Below are 21051 nucleotides of genomic sequence, written 5' to 3'. Positions count from 1 at the left end.
GTGTTCATGTCCACTGTGCTCTGAATATCCGAAGTATTGAAATGAACAGTAAGTGAAATACAAAATATCCATCTTTCAACTTAAACTGACTCTTGAGTTCATAAAGCAAAACGAGCACAATTGTTTTTTTTTTCTATATAAATTCTTTATTAAAATGTTTTGGCAAAGCAGCAAGTGAAACTGGAAGACTCCTCAGGATGTCTCTGAAGCAGCTGCAACACAGGTATGCCATCATTTCCTGCAGAATCTCCTCTAAGCTTTCTCCACTGTAGGTTTGGGATGTCTGTGCTTACAGATGTTCTGTGGGGGGGTGGGGGGGAGAAAGGTTGAATCATTTATGTGGTTTGGATAATCCTGTTTAACTTAGGCTTGTAATGAAGCATACAATGATTATCATACAGAGACATGGATATACTAAGAAGACGAAGTGCTGAATAATAAAAACTTGTGACCTGTAGTAACTGCACTACTATGCGTGTGCAAATCCTGACATTGCATTGAAATCAGGATTAAAATCTTGGAACAATGGAAATGGTTAAATTACTGAAAGAACCCTTGAACCTTGCCAGTGTGTCTCGTTACAACCACAAACTTCATCATGGCTTGGTACACTCCTGTGGAGAAAAATAATCTCACTTCAATGAGCTTCTAGTTCACTTTAATTTATGAAATTAATTTGATTTTTGTATTTTCTAAAATGTAATATAAGTTAAACCGATTTGACATTTGGTTGAATTTTTCTCAATGATTAATGTGTAAGCAGGCATACCCAATGTCTTCACTGATAGATTATACAACTTGAAAACAGCGTAACTGTTTAGAAATTCTTAAATAAGGTGGTGCCCACATTTGGGAATTAAACTGGTTTTAAGTCCCAGCTGTACCTGAATGAGCTGTAGGGAAAAGTTTTTGTTTTAGTGTCTCTTTTTAAAGTTGCCCTACAGAACGTGACATTGGGTTCTTAGTTCCTCACATAAACATTCTATATGTGTTTGAGTATAAAACAACTTTGTGTTTATTTGGTCCACATGGTACTGAACCGAGGCTGTATCAGGTATGTTTGGTACCGATTAGTACCAAACATTAGTAGGGGTTCAAAGTACCACTGAACCCCTACTAATGACTGTATTAGGATTCTTTAGTGATAAACCAACACACCCATTCATTATCCATACACCACTTTTCGGTGCAAGGTTGTGGGGGTGCTGGTGCCTTTCTCCAGCAGTCACTGGGCAAAAGGCAGGGTCCATCCTGGACAGGTCCATCACAGGGTGACAGGACAAACAACCATCCACACACACACACACACACACACACACACACACACACACACACTTAAGGGCAATTTCAAGAGACCAGTTAACCTAGCAGGCATTTTTATGGACTCTGGGAGCAAGCTGGAGTACCTGGAGAGAACCCACACATGCACAGTGAGAACATGCAGAAAGACCCCAGGCAGGACTTTGAACCCAGAACCTTCTTGCTGCAAGGCGACTGTGGTGCTGTACAGCCCGCAGATAAACCAACAAACAGAGGATTCTTGTTAAATGGAAGGAAAAATCCTTTGCATGAAATGATGCATAACAACAGCCCCCTCACGGAAATCAACGACAATCACCCTGAGAGAAGAGAGCGCGCACTTTGTAGTTCATTATCGGGGGGCTGAACAAACAAAACGATAATTTGGAAAAGCTAAAGAGGAAACGTACGTCATCAAAATCATTCTAAGACACAAAGTACCATAAATCACCAATGAAGATCCTATAAAAGTAACAGGAACAGGTGTGTAAGGCTTACCTGGAGGGTCTCCTCCAGCGTGGTGTATCTGTAGTTGGGCGGTTCCAGGCTGCGCAGCAGGCAGGAATGGAGGTATTCGCTGCGGTCCATGAACTGCTTGGTCATGGCGAGCTGCTGTTTCAGCACTTCATTGAGTGCAAAAACAGCCGGGTCGAACGTGCTGATGGCTGATGGAGTCAAAATAAAACCTGGTCAATACCGTGACAGCAGAACTCCTGAGGTTTGATATCTTTACAGGCATTATAGTAAAGGTCCTGATACTTGTAGAGCTTACAGATCACAGAGGAAATTTTCTTTTTCAGTATAGATTTCTCTGAAGTATTGGACAAAACACACTATTTTTGCGTTAGTAAAATGGTCAGACAAAAGTATCTGAATACATGGATGTGTCATCAAAAAGGACAGAAAATTCATTGGGTTTTTCAGAAAACAAAACAATAGCAGCAGCCATAATGTGTGAATACCCTATATATTTAAAGCCTTCTAACTTGAAATATATTTCACATTTGTTAGTCTGCATAGTTCTGCAGTGGATTGCATGTTAAAGTAAATAAAACTAAAAAAGTCCATGAATAGAACAGAATGGTAAGAAAACCAAGATCAAGTGCTAGAATATGAAAGCTGGATGCTGTTTCCTTCCACAGCAACAACTAATAACAGGTCTGTTGGTCCCTTAAAGCAGCCTGCAAAGTCAGATTCCACCCATAGATGGAGAGACAGCACCACTTTAGGTTCAGAGAGCCAGTCAGACAAACACCTTCTGCAGTTCCGCTCATCTTTTTGAAAACATTGATCATCTCCAAGTGGGTGACATTTTAAAAAGCTTTGATTGAACAGAAAAAAAGAGCTCTCAGTGGTTTGTGTCGTTCTGAGAGTCTTACGGTTCTGACCCGTGCCGTGTGTGAGCCCCTCCTTCTGTTTTATTTTATGTAACAAAACAAACAACCCTTCTTTATATTACTTCACATCAAGAACTAAAAAATATGAATCTGATAATTCATCTTCAAGGGTGTTGAACTCCCGTTGTCGAGGGCCAGCATCCTGCAACTTTTAGATGAATCCCTGGTCTGAAACAGATCGAGTCTAAACGTTGCAGGACGCTGGCTGTTGAGGACCGGAGCTCCACACCTAATTCAGATGGATGGAAAAACAGATTTCAACATTTTATACATAATATATTACTATTATAATATAATTTTATATTTTTAAAAACGCAATAAAAGCTTCTAGAATTTTTTTTTTTTTTTTTTTTTTTGCTTTTACCACTTTAATTCTGAGGTGCAAATTCAGCACCATAAGCTTCAGTTTCACCTGTTGTGTAAAATAATCGGGCTGTCTGCTCAGGACCTGCCTGTCGGACGTACCTTCCAGTCTCTCTGCGCCGACGGTGTGGGGGAGCGCAGGAGTGGGCTTCATGTAGATCCTGCCCACCATGGGGTCCAGTGGGGGCATGCCTGAAGAGAGGTAAGAATCAGAAAAAGTTTCATCAACATGATCCCAACTTGGTTCGTCAAATGGTAACGAGAACAACGTGAGGGAGAACTGTTCTCTGTTATATTTGAAGTGTGCAAACTAGCACACGAGCAGACTAACCAGCTGACCAGGAGTCAGCCAGTGGACCGGGCTGAGTCTGCACTGCTGCGTCCTTCAAATTCCTCCTGGCTGAAGCGCGCCTCCTCTGCGGCTGAGGTGAGCTCCGGCTGCTGTGTGTCAGTGAAGTTCTGCTTCTGCTGAACGACTCTGATCTCTGACTGCCATCCAAAGTCCGGGAGACACTGGAGTGAGTCGGTTCAGAGAAAACACTGGAATAATCGTCTGTGTTCTTGTGAGACCTCTCGGACCCGGCAACCTTCTCTCCGACCTCTGATCGCCCCTCTGCTCCATCGTCATCATCATCTCCCAGATGCTCTGAAACCTGCCTGGTGCTAGAATCACTGTCAAAGTCACTCTGATAGTTCGGCACCACCTCCTCCTCCTCCTCCTCCTCCTCCTCCTCCTCCTCCTCCTCCTCCTCCTCCTCCTCCCGGGGCGACTGCTGGTGTCTACTATTGGATCCAGGAGCAGGGCCGGCCAGTTTGTTTTGATCCTGTTAAGGCAGCAAGAGCAAAGCAGTAAAATGAGTCTCAGCAAGCTGACGAGATCCTGAACAAAAAGAGAAACGGAAAAGCAATGCTTCTCTAAGTGATGAGGGGTTTATATAAAGGCTGTTTCTCACCAATTTTACATTACTAGACTCATCTTAGGTCACATCTTTCATTTCGCACCTGTTTTCCTGGCATTTCTGAAGCTGTTCCAGGAAGTGCAGGAATAAGCTCATCAAGTGTCATCACATTGATCTTGAAATCTGCAGAAAAACAGGGAACAGGCTTCAGGCTTCTCTTAAAAAAAAAGAGGCTATTAATGTTGATGCGCGCTGGCGGCTCAGACAGATGTAGCAGATCTAAGAGCTAATGTCTTCACATCCTTTAAGCCTTTCACATTTTGTAATGCGCCAACCACTCACTGCACCATGTTTTAAAGGGATTTCATATGATAGACCACCAAAAGGTGCTGGATTGTGGAGGGAAAATGACAGACCTTTTAAATGTTTCACCAATAAAAACCTAAAATTCATGGCAGGCATCTGAATTCAGCCCAGCACTTTACTATAAAGGACTATCATGTGATGGCAATATTATTGGTACAATTGTCAATGTCCTTCCTCCACTCTGCCATGTGTGTTTCTAACATGCTGTGAAGCATGAACCTGGGGAACCATCAGCAGAGCCAGGCGTGGACGTGTAAGACTGAGGCTCTATCCAACAAGGCAAGGAACATGTGAGCATGCAATGCAAAAACGGATCTAAAAAGAAGTAAAATGTTCTTAAAGTTAGTGTATTTGTCCTTGATTTGAGCAGGTAAATAAGACTATCTGCCAATGCAATGAGTATTTTGACCCCTTAAATAGGATAATTAGACATCCTGCACTTGAAATAAGATGCTGGAGATGAATTGTTCTTATTCTATTGGCAGATCATCTTATTTACCTACTCAAATCAAGGACAAATACACTAACTTTAAGAACATTTTACTTCTTTTTAGATCCGTTTTTTGCAGTGCAAAGGATAGTTGGACCAGTCATAAAAACCAGGACACCCCATTTAATGCTCAGTGGGATGCTTCCTGAAGCAGTCTACCAGTCTGACATTAATCTGAGGAAGGTTTGCCCCTTTCCTTACTTTCAGCAGGGACAGGTTTGAGAAGTGTCTTGCATTTACAGCCTGCTACCCCGCAGAATCTCAAAGAGATCAAGATCTGAGCTTTTTTCTTCTTATGTAAATAGGTATAGGTTCATGTTTCACAAAGGAGGAAGATAAAGTTGGATTGTTGCAAATAAGCATGCTATTGATCTGGGTTCCCTGACAGTTAAGTGTCTATCAGAGCCACAGCCTGGAGGAAGAAACTGTCCCTGTGGAGGCTGGTTTTTGGAATTATCGCTCTGCAATGCTGATAAAAGTCAAAACAGTTCCTGTCCAGGATGCATGGCGTCTGCAGAGATCTTTCACCTTTTAGCTGCCCTGATCTCCTTGGTGAGCTTGTTCCTGGCCTGCTTATATGGGGAGCGGCCTCCACTGCTGAAAGCCTCTCCCCTGTTCCTACGTTTCTTCCTCAGATGTGAAATGATTGTTGTTGTACGTGTGAAAGGCCTTGGTCTGCAGACGCATGCTCCCACATAAACTGATGCATGAAGTGACAGTTTCAGCAGGCTCATCCAGACCAGTGCAGGCAGCTTCAAAAAGCCTCCGGTCTGTACGGTCAAAGCAGCTCTGTGACATCTGCTATGACCGCTCCGTCCTTTTTCTAACAGCAGATCCTGCAGACTGCATGATGTGAAAAGGGGATGAACGAGTGTATTTTAGCCAACAACTGTTGCATTCTAGTCCTAAGCAATTCCAAATCTGCACACACTGATACTGGGAAAACAATATCAACAAGATTCTTGGTAGAGCCTTAATTCAACTCTGTTTATTCTGATACTGGTGAATAAAATCCTGAACAGCCAACTATCTACAGAAGTCTACTAAAGAGTAAATGTTTGTTTTATTTTAAGCATAAATCTAGCTGCTCTGTTAGGGAACATTATTGAGCAGAGAAGCAGCCAAGAGTTCCATGCTGACTCTGAAGAGGCGGGGGAGGACGTTCCTAACGTAGGAAACAAATAAAATATATTGCAGATTTTGGTTGGAGAGTTCCAAATGTGAAAAGGTCAATGGTTGTGAATACTTTTCCAGTAAGATTCCACCAAGCACAGTGCGTTTGTTCTGCAAAAGAAGAAAGTATGCACCCTCTGAGCCTTCTAGGATGCACAGGATAGTGGAATAATGGACTTAAAGGCATATTTACAAGATCAATAGGCAGCCATTTCTGATGAAGGCTAAATAATGCTGAACATTACTGATCACTTTCACTAAGAACAGACAAGCTGCATTTGCTGTCCCCTCTGAGCAGCTCTCACCTTCTGAAGAAACTGAACTCAGGTGACTGCGTGGATCTTCTGAAGCAGGCTCCACAGGGAACAACTCCTCCAGAGAAAGTACCTCAGCGTGACTCGACGAGGACGAGTGGGAGGGCTGCAGCCTGTCTGGATGTGAGGGGGGGGCAGGAGGAGGAGAGGGCGATGGGGAGAGCACGGACGGACTGAAGCGGGCCTTAGCCTGGCCGGTGAATCGAAAAGGGGAACTGCCATGTGAAGAAGAGAGAGGAGAGCGAGCCGGCGCGCTGTTGGAGGGCGATGAAGGGTGGGCAGCAGCAGGAGAGGCGGGGCTTTCAACCCTCTTATTGGGACTGCTGAGTGTCTGTATGAGTGGAAACACAACACTTTGAATCATCTTGTTACTGGGAAGTGCTATATAGATAAACGTGCCTTGCCTTTTTACTTTGTCAGAGCAGCAATGTCATTTAATGATTACAATCCAGGTAGAAATCTAACATTTTCTGCTTAAAAACACATTCCCCACCGCTTATCGGGTATAACATTTCACTGTATAAAAAACTGAGTCCTTAGGATCCAGTCAGAACCAGCTGTAGTAATTCTCCTGAGCAGCTTTTACTGTACTGTGGAGGAAGTGGACAGCCCTCTACTTCATAGTGTTGCTGCAGGTAAAGGAGGTTAATGGACTCGCGTTTATGCACAGCTCTCTCAGGTCCCCCTGTGACATTTCAATAAGGTTGAGGTCTGGGCCTCGGCTGGATTATTTCAACAATCCCGTTCATCTTTTTTATCCCGTTCCCATGGAAATTTGCTGCTGTGCTTGGCATAAGACTTTTTATCATTCCTGTGAATGTTGCACAGACTGACCTCGGGGTGAACCTGCTGAGACTCACACTCCAGGTAGGTTTGGCAGCTGTCTTAAATATTATTCACTCACAAATAAGATTTTTCACTGAAGGATAGTTGACTTCAAATTGTTTAGAAAAGGGCTTATAATAGAGCTTAATTAATCAAAGGAATTGTTATATTTTGATCTGACCGCTAATTACAAAATGTATGTAATCATCAAAAACACTTATATTTATATTATTATTTGGCATTTCCTGCTTTGCAAATATGACCCTCCTCCCCCTCCTTGCCATATAAAGGCTGAGCAGCGAGGAGGAGCAAAAAGTTATTTTCACATGAGAACCTTCACTTGAATAATTACTATATTCAACAAAAATGTCTCAGAGAAAATGCAATGTTTAAGGTGGTTTACTTTTTATCTATTCGTTATGTAAGTGACTGAAATAACCATGATTTTAATATTAACTAAAATAATCAGGTTTAGAATTTCTTTCCATTAGAGGAAGCCTACATTATAACCCTTCCCAGAATGAGTGGCAGCAGAAATGGCTTCTCTAAGGTCATTGCTGATGCCTTTCCTGCTTGGCACTGTGTTGTCACACCTCTAGACAATGTTCTGTTACAGGAAAAGTTCTTGTTTAAAACTGGCTAGTTTTCCATCACACAAGTTCTAATGGTTTAATTGTTTTAATGAGAAGGTGGGCGAGTGGTCAGAGCTGTTTCCAGATGCTTGAAGGATGAACACTGCTTCCTTCTCCCACCTGATGTTGCTCCCTTCTGGTCAGATGGTTAAAAGAAGGCAACTACATTTTTATCTTACCTACAAGAAAGAGAAAAAACAAAACTGTTTGGAGATTATGGTGTGGAACCTTAAACCACTATTTTTAAAAGGGGCATTTGAAAAATCCACCTATTTTAGCCATTAAAAACATTTTGTCGTCTACTTGGAGTTCTGTAGGAGTTCAGTGAATTTGAATGCAGTCTCTCCTGGAGCTGAGTAGACATCTTTATAGTTTTTGGGTAATATGTTTGGGTAATAACTTTTTTAATTCTGTTTTTGATTGCATTTTTTGAACAATTACATTGCAATATTTGCTGCAGAGTTGAACTTCCAGCTTACCAGTCTTTAATTTTTATTTATCTGTGCGATTTTTGTAGTCTGAGCTGAAGGATGCCAAAGATACAGGTGGATAAGAGGGATTCAGACCAAAGCATTGCAGTTCTGACCACATCTGAATGATGTAAATGTGAAAAGGAAGGATTTAAACACATGATGTCTTTATTAAGTTAACCCTATTTTGAAACTACAGTAAGAAAGCTATGAACGGCATCGCTGTTAAACAGCTGACTTCCAGCTTTATTCTAACAGCCAATTTGAAAGCTATTACAACCTTTAGCAACTTATTATTAAATATATCGCGTCAAAAAATAACTAAATAAATAAAAAATAAATATGTTATGTAATAGTACGATAATAACCAATGTGTTACCTGGTTTTAGCTTCTGATGGAACAGTTTTTGCTTCTCTGTTTTACATGAAAGCAATTGGATCTAGAGATGTAATATTAACTGATGTAATCAGTTAATATTCCCTCAATCTGCTACAACTAGCCATGAAAAGATCAAGTGTGGAAAACATTATCATTTTTTCTTATTTATTAAATGTATCAAAGCTAAGAACTCCCACCATTTCCTGTTTCTAAACACACCAACAAACAGCATGCCTTCTGAAGCCTTTTGTATGAAGTCATGCATAATTGGCAGCATTTTGTAATATTTTAACGTTCCGCTTTTATTCAAAGCCATGACCTCCATCAAATAACCTGCAGCACAGTTATATTTCCACTTTGTGTGTCATCACCTCTGAATCAATCAAAACTACCAGGAAGTGGTATTCGCCAAGAAATGATCAGATCATGTCATATCTTCCTTTAAAGTTTTGTGTGAATAACGTCATCCTGTAAAACTGTGGTATTTTCACTCCAGATTATTACAATGTGAGAATCTCGCCCAGCCTTTCCTTCTCTAGTCTGCAGAAAATTCTGCTTGTGAAGAGATGCTTACATTTGCAGATGATCAACTAATTAATGCAATTAAAATGCCTCGCCTGGCAGGTACATCAGTAGGAGGAAAAGGGGTAGTTTAATAATATTCTATGTGCTATTATTCATTTTAGGTTTTCATCTAATTTAAAAACTTGTAGAGAAAAGGAAACTCCCTACAGGTTAAAGCAAATCTTTCAATCTTAACCATTTGTTTTGTTAATGTAACGGCCACTGTTTCTAAGCTTAGAGTTCATTTTTTAATTTTATATACTTTACATTTTTACGGTTATTATCTGTACGATATGAGCACTGGGAACCAAAGTCAGATTCTTAGTTTGTGCTAATTATCTGGGCCATAAAAGCTGGTTCTGTTTGAATGTGTTTTGGTGCTGTTTTTTCAACCCAATGCCAGACACACAAAGCAGCCAGTCAGTTATATGCTGAGAGATAAATCTTTAGGCTGCTGCCAATAATTGTGCAGAAACAGCTAGTGCTTCTGACCTCTACCTCTTCATAGCAGTAAACATTAAATGAAATCATTGAAACATATCTTTGAAACAGGAATCATTCCTGATTGTATTCAACACACACTTGACACTGATGACTTGAAATGCAGTCACCTATTTATCATGAAAATTCTCGTTTAAGCATTGAGATAAAAGAAATAAAAACATTCCGAATACCATGAAAATGATTTTCCAGTGGGTTTTTTAGTCAGACTGCCTCAAAGGGAGGCAATTAGACGGAGTGAATGCAAACCTACCCTGTGTGGCCTTTTCACTGCTGAAACTCTCCCGGGTCCTAATATGCTGATCGATTCAATTGAGTCACCAAGCAGTTTCTTTATGTCTTCTTCATCACTTTCCAAGCTTACACCACTCATTATTCTCCTTGGCGTCCGCTCCAACCCTCCAAAATGTAGAACTGGATCAGCAGCCCTGGATGTGGATTTGACACCAGCCTCTGCAGAATTTGTTGCGTCAGGGCGAGCGGCATTAGCGCGTTCAGCAGCTCCTGCTCTCGTCTTTTTGAGGAAACGGTTTTTCTTCCGGCTCTGGTCACTGTCAGACTGTGCTGACAGCTCCTCAGAGGCCTCCATATTCTGGATGGCTGCTGCTGGGGAGATTTCCAAGTCTGCGGTTAGACTGAGAGCAGCTGCTGTGGCCTGTTTAGCTTTTTCCAGCTCCTGCTTGCGCCTTCGGACGCGACTCTCGATTTCCGCCAGTCTACGCAGAGCTGGAGCCTGAGAGCCACGCTGAGAAGACGACACATATCTGAGCAACGAGAACCAAAGATGAATTAATAAACAACCACGTCTTTTCACCCGCGGGGCCATTATTCCAAAGAAGAGGAGTGATTTTAACAAAGTTATCAAAAAAGCTACCAGGATTTTTCGTAGGAAATGAATATGTAAATTATAGTAGATACAATGTTAAAAAATTGTTTTGTTCATTTGTTGTATTTATCCAGTTTGCAAATAATTTTGAATAATTTAATTTGACTCTTCAAACTGAACTCATTATGGTCTATCAACATAAGAACAGTATTTAGATCAGTTGTTCTTTGGAAATGCTTGCTGTAATTATCCAATTTTAATAACTGATTTCAAAGCAGATTTTAATGCACCAAAGTCTGCACCATTTGAGTAATTAAATATCATTGGTGTTTATTAAAAGATGAATACATTGTGTTGTACTTAACATTTGTTAAGTACAACACAAACATTTGTTTGTACATTAACAATTGTAGGATTTTAGCTTTTCTGTAATAATTGTGCCCAAATTAAAAACTAAAATCTTACATCTGCATCAGCTACCTGTGCTGGTGGACCAAATCTTTCTTGAAAATGCAGTTTGATCTGCACCGCCTAATGTACTTTCAGCAGTTATCATCAGTTATTGCAACCGTAAACTGCAGAAAATACGTGCAAGGCGGCTCTTTCTGAGTTTACTCTGCTCCTGTCAGGATGACGCGCTGCAGCTACAATCCCAAAAAAGCAACTTTAGAAAAAATAAAACCAAAGTTGCATAAAATAAGTGGGCTTCGCAACAGTGAGCATTCTTTCCAGGTGTGGGGTAACACTCCGCCCCTCTGGTAAGGTAAACAAATGACAAAACAAACAAACCTAACGAAAATTCTCGCTCTCATGTCATCTTGAAGACATTCTTCCTCGAAATGTTGGCTAAAGATGACGTGTTTTCTCTCTGGCCAGAAGTTCGATGACAAATCCTCCCTCTTCAAGTAGGCAATCCAACAAAACAGCCCGTGGTGGATCATGAATTGGAAAGGTGAAAAAACTAATGCTTTTTTTCACTTTTACTCAATGTATTGGAACATCCAACTGCCATGCACGTGGGCATTGTTGCTCCAACAATAGCTCTCGCGAATTTCAATGGTGAAGTCCTCTGGAAATCCGAAATAATTGTTGTTGATCGCAGCTGTGTACAACAGCTCCTATTGAATTAGCTTGTAGAGCGCAGTGCCTCAAAACATTACGTCACAGGATGTGATGTCGGGCAGCCATTATTGCCCATATCTGGGCAATAATGGCTGCCCCCATACACAGTGATTGAGACGACAATTTATGCTTTTATTTTCTTATTGATTACCGCTAAATTCATTAAATCACCACAGACGTATTAGTTTTAGGTATAGCTAATGATCCACTGATTTTTTCCTTGTTGACCGGACTTCTCCTTTAAGTAATAACGCTGTACATGGAACCTTCTCTATTTATGCCCGTGTCTTTTATAGGAATAGAAGTTCACCTTGGTTCTACCGCAGGCTGTGCTTGGTTCTGGCTGACAGGTGAGTGGCTGCTGTTAGCTGGCTTTGGAGCCTTCTTTAAGAACCTGCTTCCTTCTCCCAGTGAACTCTGAGGCCTGAGATCCTAAAGGAAAAGAATCAATCCAAAGCTTAGGTCTCAATTAAATGGTAAATAGACTAAAAACAGATTAAGTCCTTCTGACCACACAAAGTTCTTTTGCACTAGTTTCATTCTCTCATTGCATACATTTATACACCAATATAGAGATCGGTATGCAAAATGAGGTTTAGTGCCTTGCCCAAGGGAAGCTGAAATCAAACTGACAACATTCCGATTGCCAGGTGACTACTGTTAGCAACTGAGGCCGAGCTCTGTTCAGTGTACAAGTCCCCAAAGATGTATTGATAACATTTTTAAGAGTCAATGATGCAGTGGACTCTAATAGGGTCTCTGTGGTCTTTGAAGGAGAAACATGACCACAGCACCAAAGACAATACTCCACAGTGGGTGTAAGCCACCTTTCTGCTTTATCCATCCTTCATTTCATGCCAAACTCACCTAAAGCCTAAAGTTTTAACCTTAGGCTACATTCACACTGTATATGTTGATGCTCATTTCCATGTTTTTTACTGAAATTCGATTTTTTGTGTGTGTGGTTGTTCATGCTACTAATTAAATGCAACCGCCATTAGGCGGTCTGAACAGTTCAAGACCCCAAAGCAACCCGCATCCCCAGATAACAGAAGGAGAAAGTAAACGTTATACAGCACCGCAATGTTTACGGAAGTAATGGGGGACATAATTGCAAGAAGTACTAGAAGTGTTCAATAAACCTTTGCTAGAAAAAATAAAAAAACAAAAACTGTAACAGTGGATAACGGCGTCACTGTGTTTTTATAAAGTTGTCGAGCAATGGGAGTCCACAATGTTAAGACCACATTATAACAGGAATAAAAGTAAAAAAACAAACAAACAGCACAGCTGTCAAAGGAACTATACCTGAATTTATAGTTGTCTGGTTAAGAAAAATGCTTTTCACCCATATGTATTATGAGCTAAGAGACTTAATTTGATAATAATAATAATTGACTGACTGATGGAGCGATGGAGCGAGTCCATGCTGTTTTTAGTAGCAATAAGCAGCAAACTGAGGACAACCCGGGACAACTTTCTCTGACTATGACACGACAAGGAGCGGAGCCGTTGCTAAGCAGCAGCTCCTCCAGCGAGTGCATAACATGGTAAGATGTGTAAACAGCATGGTATGCATAACTGTTGTCCATTCACATAAGAAAATATCATTTACCCGAGATGTAGCCATTTATGTAAAAGAAAAGTCCCTCGATGAAGGCTTGTTTCCTCCAGAGGATTGTGCACTAGCATGAGGCGTGTATTTAGTTTAGTGCATGTAAAGGTTTCTAATTCTTACAGTTCAAACTCCTCACTCACTCTTTAAATATGTGCAGGATCAAGTCTAGTTCTTTTAACAATGGCCTTTTGATGAGCGAAGGCTGCCACTGCTGAATAGATGTCTGTGTGGTTTGAAAAGTGATGGATATGTATCTGATTATGTTAGTGACACTACTGGGATTTATTTTGGGGTTAAAAAGATTGCAGTTGGGCCATTCAAACAGCCATGAAATAGTGGAATATGGGTCGCATATCAGTTTCTATTTCTATGTTTTTTTTTATTATTGTCTTTAATGAATGCTTTTAGTAACAATTACATCCGTTACTACTTCCGGAAACAGTACGCTACTCTGTGATGTCTACTTTCTCCTTCTGCATGTGCTGTCGTGAACTTGGGGTCTTAAACTTTCAGAAAGAAATCTGATGGCGGTCCCATTTAAATATTAGTATGAACGACAACACAAAATAATCGTATTTCAGCAAAAGAATTGGAATTTAGCTTCGAGACCTGCAGTATGAATCTAGGGCATGGATTTACTAATCAGAGATTCCTAGAAATTCAAATTAACTTAAAAAAGGAAAATAGAAATGATGAAAACACCGTACTGTTTTGTTTGACTTGAAATATTTGAATTATTAGGTTGATTTTGTTCTGATTGTTTCAGTGTGAAATTATGTTATAGCAATTTATTTTCAAGGCTTTAAGCACATCACATACTAAGGGGTGCTAAAGAATGCCCCTTGCATTGTACATTCCTAAGGAGATAAAACAATGGTAACAATGACGTCACCGTATATTACCTTGGTTGATTCAGACTTTTTCCCAGGTTTTTCTCGTGCATTAGCAGGTGAAGGAGCGTCAGCGGCACGCTTGGAAACAGAGCTGTCAGAGGACAGGTCACTCAGGTCAGAGAACAACGTGTGGCTGTTTGGAGGAACCGATCTGGTTTTGAAGGAACCACCCTAGACACAAGGAACACATTTGTTTATGTACTAAACTCTGGCACAAAGCATGTCCAAAAGGTAAATAGTTACTGTGGAATTTTATTCGGCTTTACAGCACAGAGATGGAATGAGATGTTAGACCTTTTGTTTCATTTTATTGTCACTTCCAAGAAATGACATTTTTATTTTAAAAACTTATCTTGAAAAAATCGAACAGACTCCACACTGTCATCAGTTGTGAACAATGATGAAGTGAAATTGAAAATCTGTTAGTGAAAAACAAAGTAAACACTGAAGCATACAGATATGTTAAGCCAAAGCCTAGAATCTGACAAACTTCTAATTTCTAAATAATGTTAAGTCCATCATTCTACCGAGAGAGATTACTTACACGTGAAAACATTTAGAACAGCTCTTGACCTGCCGAGGAGGGGAAGCTGGAGGAACTGCTGCTTCTCGGATTCTTTGGGGTTTTGTTAGCATAGTGAAGATTGAAGTTTAGGACAGGACAATTGGCAAAAGATTGAACGGGTCTAACTTGTTTGGAAGGGTTGAACTAGACAATGATAAATATCAGCCTGGGCAGCTTTACTGACTAACATGGAGCGTAAATCAGTCTGGTACGGCACCAGTACCTCAGGCCCAAAACAGAGCGGACCAATCACAGCGTGGGAGGACTTTACGATGCATCACCCTCTGCCGCAGATTTACCCATAATGCAGCAGTCCTTTTCTGCTACCATAACAGTGAAGATATATACAGAGATTTTTGTTGCTTGCTTGCCTTGGAAGATTAAGAAAGTGCATGTGAGCACACCATGTATTCTCTGATTTTTTAGACAAAATGGCAACAAATTGTTCTCTGGAGAGTTTGCTCCATGGCATGACATGTTTCACTTCGCGTGGAGATTTTTTTTAGATTACCTCTGTAGTTATCAGACTGGTTCTAAGCCGATGATGCTGACCCTGTAAGTCCCGCCTTTGAAATCTGGCTCTATCAGCTCCTTACCAGACTGACTTAGCCATGTATACGGCATAAGTCAGTCTGGCTAGCCAGGCTAGATAAATATAGTAGCACAGCTTAGGTTTGTAAAGTTGCATCTGAATTAACCAGAAGACATCTGGAACAGGTGAGTCCAAAGTCCAGAAATATGTCTGGCCATAATGTACAGTGCCATGTTAAGACCAATCGAAACAGCCAATTAGCACAATTGGCTCCTACCAGCTGTCAAGCTTGGTGGTAAAGGGCTGATGATTTGAGCTTGTTTTGCAGCCACAGGATATATACCCTGTCAATTATGATGTCCTCGGTATATAGCAATTTAAATTGTCCTGCTCACCAGCTGAAGCCTGGACCAAAACTAAGCAATTTTGCAGGACAGTAAGCAAATTTGCAACAAAATGGCTACAAAACAAAGAATCAAAGAGTTGCAGTATCATAGTTACAGTCCAGACATCAGTCTGACTGAAAGGCTGGAGCGGGTCTTAAGAGAGTGATGCAGAAACAGATATAGTGGTGTGAAAAACTGTTCGCCCCCTTCCTGATTTCATGTTTATTGCACGATTGTGACACAAAAACAACAAAATAAACACAAAATGCCGTTTTTAAATTATGGTTTTATTATTAAGGAAAAAAATCCAAGCTTACATGGCCCTGTGTGAAAAAGTGATTGCCCCCTAAAACTAATATCTGGTTGGGGCGCCCTTAGCAGCAACAACTGCCCTAACTTTCTATGAGTCTTTTCCAGCGCTGTAGAGGTAGAGATGTTGTAATTCTGCCACATCAGAGAGTTTTCAAGCATGAACAGCGTTTTTAAGATCATCCCACAGCAGTTCAATAGGATTCAGGTCAGGACTTTGACTAGGCACTCCAGTCTTCATTTCATTTTTCTTCAGCCATTTGGAGGTAACAGAAGGTCAAGGACAGATGGCCAGACCTTCTTTTACAGAATTTCTTTGGTAGACAGCAGAATTCATGGTTCCACTGATCAGAGCAGGTCTTCCAGGTCCTGCAGCAGCAAATCATGACAAGACTATCACACTACCACCATGTTATACTGTTGCTATGATGTTCTTGTTCTGAAATGCAGTGTTACTTTAACACCAGCTGTAACGGGACACACAGCTTCTGAAAAGTTCAACTTTTGTTCCATCAGTCCACAGAATACAGGACTGTCTCAGAAAATTAGAATATTGTGATAAAGTTCTTTATTTTCTGTAATGCAATTAAAAAACATGAAATGTCATACATTCTGGATTCATTACAAATCAACTGAAATATCGCAAGCCTTTTATTGTTTTAATATCGCTGATTATGGCGTACTGCTGAAGAAAACTCAAAAATCCTATCTCAAAATATTAGAATATTTCTTCAGACCAAGTAAAATATAAAAAATTATAACAGCAAAACAAAATCAAACATTTGAAAATGTCCATTAATGCACTCAGTACTTGGTTGGCAATCCTTTTGCACAGATTACTGCATCAATGCGGCGTGGCATGGAGGCAATCAGCCTGTGGCATTGCTGAGGTGTTATGGATGCCCAGGATGCTTCAATAGCGGCCTTTAGCTCATTTGCATTGTTGGCTCTGGTGTCTTTCAGCTTCTTCTTCACAATACCCCACAAATTCTCTATGGGGTTCAGGTCAGGGGAATTGGCAGGCCAATCAAGGACAGTAATGCCATGGTCAGTACACCAGTTACTGTGAGAATCTGATGTCGTCTCTTAACCACTACCATACTTGTGATTTAGTTTACTGAACCAAGCTGAGTGTTTTTCAAGGCTCAGGAAACCCTGCAGTGTTTCGAGTTAATTAGACGATTCAAGTGATTAGTTGAATAGCCTACTAGTATACTTTTTCACGATATTCTAATATTTTAAGATAGGATATTTGGGTTTTCTTCAGCAGTACGCCATAATCAGCGATATTAAAACAATAAAAGGCTTGCGATATTTCAGTTGATTTGTAATGAATCCAGAATGTATGACATTTCATGTTTTTTAATTGCATTACAGAAAATAAAGAACTTTATCACAATATTCTAATTTTCTGAGACAGTCCTGTATGTTCCCAAATGAAAAGAAGGAGATTAGCCTTAATGTTATTTTTGCTCAGCAATGTTCTTTTCGTCCCTGCGACAGACTGGCGACCTGCCCAGGGTGTACCTGGACAATCTTGTGGTCATTTTGGTTGGCTGGCCACTCCTTAGAAGGTTCACCACTGCTCCATGTTTTCTCCATCTGCGGATAACGGCTCTCACTGTGGTTCACTGGAGTCTCAAAGCTTTAGAAATGGCCTTGGAACACTTTCCAGAGCGACAGATCTCAATTACTTATTTACTTACTTAACTTATTTTTTCCTAAATGTCTTTGGATCTTGGCTTGATGGTGTACTTCACTTTGTCAGGCAGCTCCTACTGAAGGGATTTCTTGGTTGAGAACAGATGTGGCACTTATCAGGCCTGGGTGTGGCTAGAGATGGTGAACTCAGGTGTGATAAACCACAGTTATGTTTTAACAGGGGGGCACTCTCTTTTTCACACAGGGCCATGTCAGTTTGGATTTTTTTTCTTCACCTTAATAATAGAAACCTTAATTTAAAACCTGCATCACGTGTTTACTTGTGTTATCTTTGACTAATGTTTAATTTTGTTTGATGTTCTGAAACACTTGTCTGATATACAAAAAAATAATAAGATGTCAAAAAGTGGGCAAACACTTTTTCACACCACTTATTAGCATATTTCAATAAACTGAAATGATGATGTAAAGACGAAAAAGCCAATCTTTTTCTTCCATGATATGAGAAACACATAAAGTCACGTAGAAAGATGACAATTGAGAGTTGTTACTGTTAATAGTAGTTCTACAGCAGCAGTGTCCAAAGTCTGGCCTGAGGGCAGTTTGTGGCCCTTGTGCTGACTTTGTGCCGCCCCCAACTATTTGTCTTCAAATAACCACACCTCTAATTCTCTTTAATTCCACAGTAAACAGGAGCACATCTATCCAATGACTTTCACTGAAATGCAGACTTTGGGGCAGCAAAACCATCCGAAGAACAGGGAAGTTCCCCTTTTTATGGCTATCTGTCTTGGATTTGATAAATGCAATAAATTTGAAAGCCTTAAAGTTGCACATTAGTTTTCAGGATATGAATTTTCCTGCGAACACGATTTACCGCTTTTCGGACTTGTTTTTGTTTTGGGGTAGACATGCTACATTTACACATACTATATGTAGAGAGGAGTTTATTACAGTCTCTCAAAAAAAATAAAACCAGTAATGACAGTAACAATAAATCAAACAAAGCTCTGGTACCAGAATAGTGCTGGTATCAGGAGATATCCAAATTCAGGTATCGGGATCAGAAGTGAAAAATGTGGATCGGTGCATCCCTAAAAAGGATACAACTATGATTTATTTTGTTAGGTTGGAGTCGATTCTAGTGAACATGTTTAACTTTTTAATGTTATGTTCTGCTGCACCTGAATTACAGGTTTAATATGAAGTTTATCTGCTTTATTCATCTCTAATCATGGACACTTATGTGTATTGAAGTATATTGTTCTCTTAAATGGTCACTCCTAATAATTTCGTTCTCATGAGCCCCTCTAGACTAATAAATATCTCTCTGCTTCATCCAACTGGTTCTGAACTGCCTGGCTCATCTTTTACAGAAACATATAACAACTTCTCTACCTCCACTGTCTCAACTGCAGCTTTGATGACAATCTCAGATTATTTATGTTTGGTTTAATTCTTGATTGTAGTAGATTTAGGTTAGCCCTCAAGAAGCTATTAAAGGGGACCTGTTATGGCAAATTCCCTTTTTGCACTTTTTCTTACTTCCATTTGGGTCTCTACTGCTTTTAGATAGGGCTGGATGACATAGAAAAAAAGCATATTGATTGATATGTATAATTATCAACAAATTCAAAACATATTTCAAGTGCAGCCCCGGGCCATTTTATGCTGTTGCTTAGTAACCTATTTTTTGATACAGAACACACAATCACTGAATTCAAACTGAGCCCTTTATTTAACCAACTTTTTACAAACACTGCAAGTTTTTTAAAAAGAAAAAAGAATGCATCATTAAAGGGGGCAGAGCTTGGTATCAATGGATAAACGTCTATCGATTGATATATATCGTTATTGAATTCCAGCCTCACTTTTAGAAACAGTCAAAGTGCTACAAAAAAAAAAGCAGTTTTTTGGCAATAAGGAAATGTTTTGTTAATGTTTTAAAAACATTTAAAAACAGCTGAGCTCAAAATAGGAGAAACTAAGGAGGTGAAATCGGAATATGAGAATAATTTTGTGTAAAGAAAAATGTAATGAACACATTTTATATACCCCATTTACCTTTCTTAACTTGTATAGAAGGAAGCATAATAGGCCCCCTTTACATTTTGGACCTCCAGTACTTTTGACTTGACAATTTAGCAAACACGACGAAAAGTTTGAATGCTCCTGTTCTACAGGCTAATTAAACAAAATGTACCTAGTTTTTCACTCATGGGTCTTACAGTTTGGCTTCAATCTTTTAATTTCAATGATTTTAGAACTTGGTGTCAACCCGGTGATTTTATTATACCCTGATACATAATTCTACTGACTACTGAGACTTATTGCTAAAACACATGGTTTTACATCCTATGGCTTCATGGCATCTTAAATGTTTTAACACAAATAATCAATGTAATGATGATTCCTTTAGACACCCTTGAGAATAGCCTGAGGCTTTGAAGATTTGAGTCCCTCAGGTTGTTTTAGTTTCAGCTGCCTTTGATGCTCTACACACTGGAGGAAGTACTTCTGTAGAATCCCAAGAACCCCAGATACTAGTGTTGTGAAACTCCTTTAGTGAATTAATGCTTCCTGGTTTTTACACTGGCTATGTCTAAGGACATGCCTTGAAGCTGGCAAGATATTCAGATGAGAGCAAAAATGGACATGAAGGATGATCAAACAAAGGTGCAGCAAAGACGTTCATAACAACAATGCGGAATCTGTTGCGTTTTTGGCTAAGACTCAGATCATTTTAAAAGCTAATAAATAGTAGATTATCTGTGTTGTATCCACACAAATTACACTTTAAAACTGATTAGGATGTTCTTATTTTTACAATGTCTGTAGACCCAAGAGGTAGAGCCCGTGAACTCTATCCGTTTGCAGCCAAAACAAGGAGCACCTCCTTCTTGCTCATACTGGAAGGATTTTAATTAAATGGCGAAGTAGAACATGTAGATGCTTCGCTGGCCGTCTTCATTCCGATAAGAACACACTTTAAAGACGACAGTGTCTTGGTCACAGTGCGCATACCTGTGTTTTGGTCGGTGAGTCCTGCGTGGAGCCTCTTCCTCCTCCTCCTCCTCCTCCTCCTCCTCCGTCTCCTCCGCTGCTCCTCCTGGCTGACAGCAGCGCCTGCGCCCGCTCCAGAGCCGAGCTCCGTCCGCTTACCTTCCACATCTTTTAACTGCTTCTCTTGAGCGTTTTTGGTAATCAGTGCTAAGTTTCTGTTTTCCCTTATTCCCTATGACTTTTACTACGGTGTAGAAAAGTTCTCAGCTAGCTAGCAGCTGAAGCGACATTAGCTCGTTTACCGGCACATTAGCCTTCCTGTGGATTCGTACGGAAACCCTAAACGATTCAGCGTTTTCCAAACACACAACATGTAGCGATGTGTTCACTGTTCGCTCCTCAGGCAAGCGTCCGCCGTTTCCATGGAAGAACTTCCGTTCTTCTTCTGTAGATCGAAGGGAAC

At 40.2% G+C, this 21051-nt stretch overlaps 1 protein-coding gene across 1 annotated transcript; it reads right to left on the bottom strand.

The window, feature by feature from the left end:
- Positions 1-145: 145 nt before the first annotated feature.
- On the bottom strand, positions 146-21042 carry c9h19orf44 (chromosome 9 C19orf44 homolog). Its single transcript, XM_036141613.1, has 10 exons — positions 20610-21042; positions 14141-14302; positions 11931-12052; positions 9926-10436; positions 6293-6632; positions 4062-4141; positions 3391-3883; positions 3162-3251; positions 1798-1964; positions 146-300 (listed from the first exon to the last, which is right to left on the bottom strand). The coding sequence occupies exons 1-10, from the start codon at positions 20754-20756 to the stop codon at positions 253-255; spliced, it is 2160 nt and encodes a 719-aa protein (XP_035997506.1). The 5' UTR covers positions 20757-21042; the 3' UTR covers positions 146-252.
- Between the last annotated feature and the right edge of the window lie 9 nt (positions 21043-21051).

This window comes from Fundulus heteroclitus, chromosome 9 (genome assembly GCF_011125445.2).
Source record: "Fundulus heteroclitus isolate FHET01 chromosome 9, MU-UCD_Fhet_4.1, whole genome shotgun sequence".
NCBI classification, from domain to species: Eukaryota; Metazoa; Chordata; class Actinopteri; order Cyprinodontiformes; family Fundulidae; genus Fundulus; species Fundulus heteroclitus.
Note: the sequence above shows the minus strand (reverse complement) of the source record. Positions and strands in the feature narration are given on the sequence as shown.

What these genes read in the sequence shown, in the direction of transcription:
- c9h19orf44 (XM_036141613.1), bottom strand. Translation starts at nt 20,756, where the DNA reads ATGTGGAAGGTAAGCGGACGGAGCTCGGCTCTGGAGCGGGCGCAGGCG. An exon ending in CAGCCTGCGGTAGAACCAAG is followed by an intron (nt 10,437 to 11,930) that starts GTGAACTTCTAT and finishes CTCGTTGCTCAG; the next exon opens with ATATGTGTCGTCTTCTCAGC. An exon ending in CAGAAATGCCAGGAAAACAG is followed by an intron (nt 3,884 to 4,061) that starts GTGCGAAATGAA and finishes CTGCCTTAACAG; the next exon opens with GATCAAAACAAACTGGCCGG.